This window comes from Plectropomus leopardus, unplaced genomic scaffold, assembly GCF_008729295.1.
Source record: "Plectropomus leopardus isolate mb unplaced genomic scaffold, YSFRI_Pleo_2.0 unplaced_scaffold29820, whole genome shotgun sequence".
In the NCBI taxonomy this organism is placed as follows: Eukaryota; Metazoa; Chordata; class Actinopteri; order Perciformes; family Serranidae; genus Plectropomus; species Plectropomus leopardus.
Window position 1 is genome coordinate 1 of NW_024632513.1, and position 2,843 is coordinate 2,843.

General features: G+C 40.5%; 1 protein-coding gene across 1 annotated transcript; it reads right to left on the reverse strand.

Moving 5' to 3' along the window:
• Window positions 1-5: 5 nt before the first annotated feature.
• Window positions 6-2,798, reverse strand: LOC121938541 (cytochrome P450 2K1-like; the record flags this gene model as incomplete). Its single annotated transcript, XM_042481773.1, has 6 exons — window positions 2,651-2,798; window positions 2,328-2,488; window positions 1,516-1,695; window positions 1,283-1,424; window positions 223-407; window positions 6-80 (listed from the first exon to the last, which is right to left on the reverse strand). Coding segments are annotated over exons 1-6 (858 nt in total), but the record flags the coding sequence as incomplete, so codon positions are not given.
• Window positions 2,799-2,843: the final 45 nt, after the last annotated feature.

The following is a 2,843-nucleotide window of genomic DNA, read 5'->3' on the forward strand; positions in this document are numbered from 1 at the left end:
GAAGGGTTGAAAGTGTGTGGGGTCTCCCATTCGCTCTCATCATAGAGGACAGAAGTAAGAAGAGGAAACACAGTAGTCCCCTGCAGACAAAAGAAGAGGACAAGGTGTATCAAACAAAGTCACTTTTCAAGTTTTTTGAGGCTGATTGAGAATAACAGAAAAAAAACCCCGAATGTTTCTGGGTGTTTTTGTGGAAAAGTTGTGACTGTCTGAGCACCTTACCTTTGGGATTGAGTAGCCCTGGAAAGTGACATTTTGGCTGGTTTTGTGAGGAAGGGACATGGGGACAATGTTGGCTAGTCTCTGTGTCTCATGGATGACAGCATCAGTGTAGGGCAGGTTTTTACAATCATCTACACTGACCAGACGGCTTCCAACCACTCTGCCCAGCTCCTCCTGGACCTGGTCTAAAAAAACATCATTTGATAAATTAATAATCCTGGTCTCTTGTCATTTTAAAATGAGTTTAAAACCACACGACCAGCTCTGTGGAGCGAAACTTTTGGCTGATGGAAATGTCATAAACCAAAGTATTGGACTGAATTTTACTACATTATTTCATAAAAACCAATATATAAACTATATAAACAATAAGAAACTTTTTTTTTCACATTTTCATTGCTCAGGACATTTAAGGGCGCATACCACAGCAAGAGACACAGTGCTAAAAAAAACTCCTGCAAATTCAATGAGGTGAAAACCAACAAGAGTGAATCTGGGGATGGCTTTTTTTCTCTTACATTTACTGGCAAGCATGTTCACATCGGTAATCACCCTTTCACTTCACGCTGAGGGGGACATGAATGTGTGCATCAAATTTTGCAAAATTCCAATAGTTCCAACAGTAAATTCCAAACTTAATGTCCCCTATGCCCTCATGGTGGCTCTAAAGGAAAACTCAGGGGATCATTGACACCATTAGGATTCATTCTCAGGCATCATGAGCTCTGAAAAAATTCAACGCTCTGTTATACCTTAATCCACTCTATAGTATTACACAGACTTTGTAGTATTTGTTATGGCCACTAGTGGGTGCTGCCTTTAAAAAAGTAAGTATGTGTTGTAATAAGCTGCTTGGAAAGTTGGTCCACATGGCTGAATAAATGTGGTAGTGAATCGTCTGAGTGACAGAGTGCTTTGTTAAAAAAAAAAAAAAAAAGCCTTAAGTTCTCAAAAAGAGGTGTAACACCATCAGTGCACTCAGCATTTGTAAAGCCATATATTTTCTTGAAATGCCATTGCTGACGGTAAAATTCACAAGCCTCATTTCACCTCTCCTCACCTTGTATATGTGGGTATTTAGCCATGAGCAGCAAACCCCATCTCAGTGTAGCAGCTGTGGTATCAGTCCCAGCAGCAAACAGGTTGGTAACTGTAAAACTCAAGTTCTCCTCATGGTAGTGAGTGTCCCCAACAGAAGAGTCCTGAGAGGAAGAACACCCAAATATCACCATAAAACATGCGCAAAAACAAACAAACACAACAAAAACAAAACAACTACAGATGCTGTCGTACCTCTTCTTTCTGCTTCCGAACCAGAAAACAGTCCACAAGCCCCCTGCAGTCGTTAGGGTTCAGTGTGTCTTTCAGATGCTTGATTAAATCTTTGACATCTCTGAGAGTTGTCTCAACATTTTTTATTACCAGCTGCCGGGTTTTCACCCAACTGACAAACCTGGGAAACATGTTGTAGAGCTGTGATGGAACAGTGCAAAAATAGTGGTTAATGAAGATAACAAACCAAGTAGATTTCATTGATAAAAATTCAATAGCACGCAATGCTCAGTCTACTGTTGTACTAAAGAGATGTAAATACTGCTATGTAATGCCGATTCTGTTAACCATTCTGCACATTATTCAATAACAGTATCAAAGGTCCAGTGTGTGGGATTCAGGGGAATATGTTTCTGCAGTAGCCCAAACCAGACAAACCAAACACTGGCACACTGGCGCTGGCTGCCGTAATTAGCAGCCTCTCCGTGACAAGCAGTGTTAGAGAAACACTGATGCTGAATGTAATGTGTAATGGGAAGATGGTTAATTCAGTGTTAGTATGGGTTTGAATCATCGGGTCTATTTGTTTTAAAGAGGAAGAGACCTCTGCGGATAATTCAGCTCTGCATAAAAATCTTCTGAACAATCAACACTGAAGGAATTCTAATCCTGAGGGAAGTTTTAGCTGGTTGCAATCTGCAAATCTCACCACTAGATGCCACTAAATCCTGCCAAATCTTGCACACTGCTCCAACAATTTTGTCATAAATTACAGTAATCAACTTCAATCCCCTTAAAACAGCAGCAATTTTAAAAGTAAATATAAAATCCACCTGGATTGCTGCAGAGCCGACAACACGTATGTTCTCATTGGCTCTCTGCACCATCTTTGTGAATCGGGGGTCATCATATTCAAACCTGCTGCCGTACACAATAGAGCAGATGACATTCGATGTTGCATAATTCACCGGGTGGGCTGTGTCAAATGATTTCCCTGTAAAATGACATTGAGAATTGAATATTTAACACTTCAGTAGAAAATGAAAAGTGCCATTTTGTACAACTTTGAGGTGTCCTGACTGAGTGGAGTAGGCTAAATGTCAGCTGGGCATTACCACGAGACCTTATATATCTGAATGACCTGTCACTTACATACCTTTGTGTTTTTCAAACACTTGAATCAGATGTTGGCATTCCTCCAAGATTCTATGTTCAGCCAGTCTTTTGCCCATCCCAAAGTCTCTCAGGGTGGTGAGAGCGAAACGTCTCATTTCTTTCCATGATTCTCCATTTGCAAACAGAATCCCTATCAAACATGGCATTCGAGTTAATTTGAGTATGTATTAGTC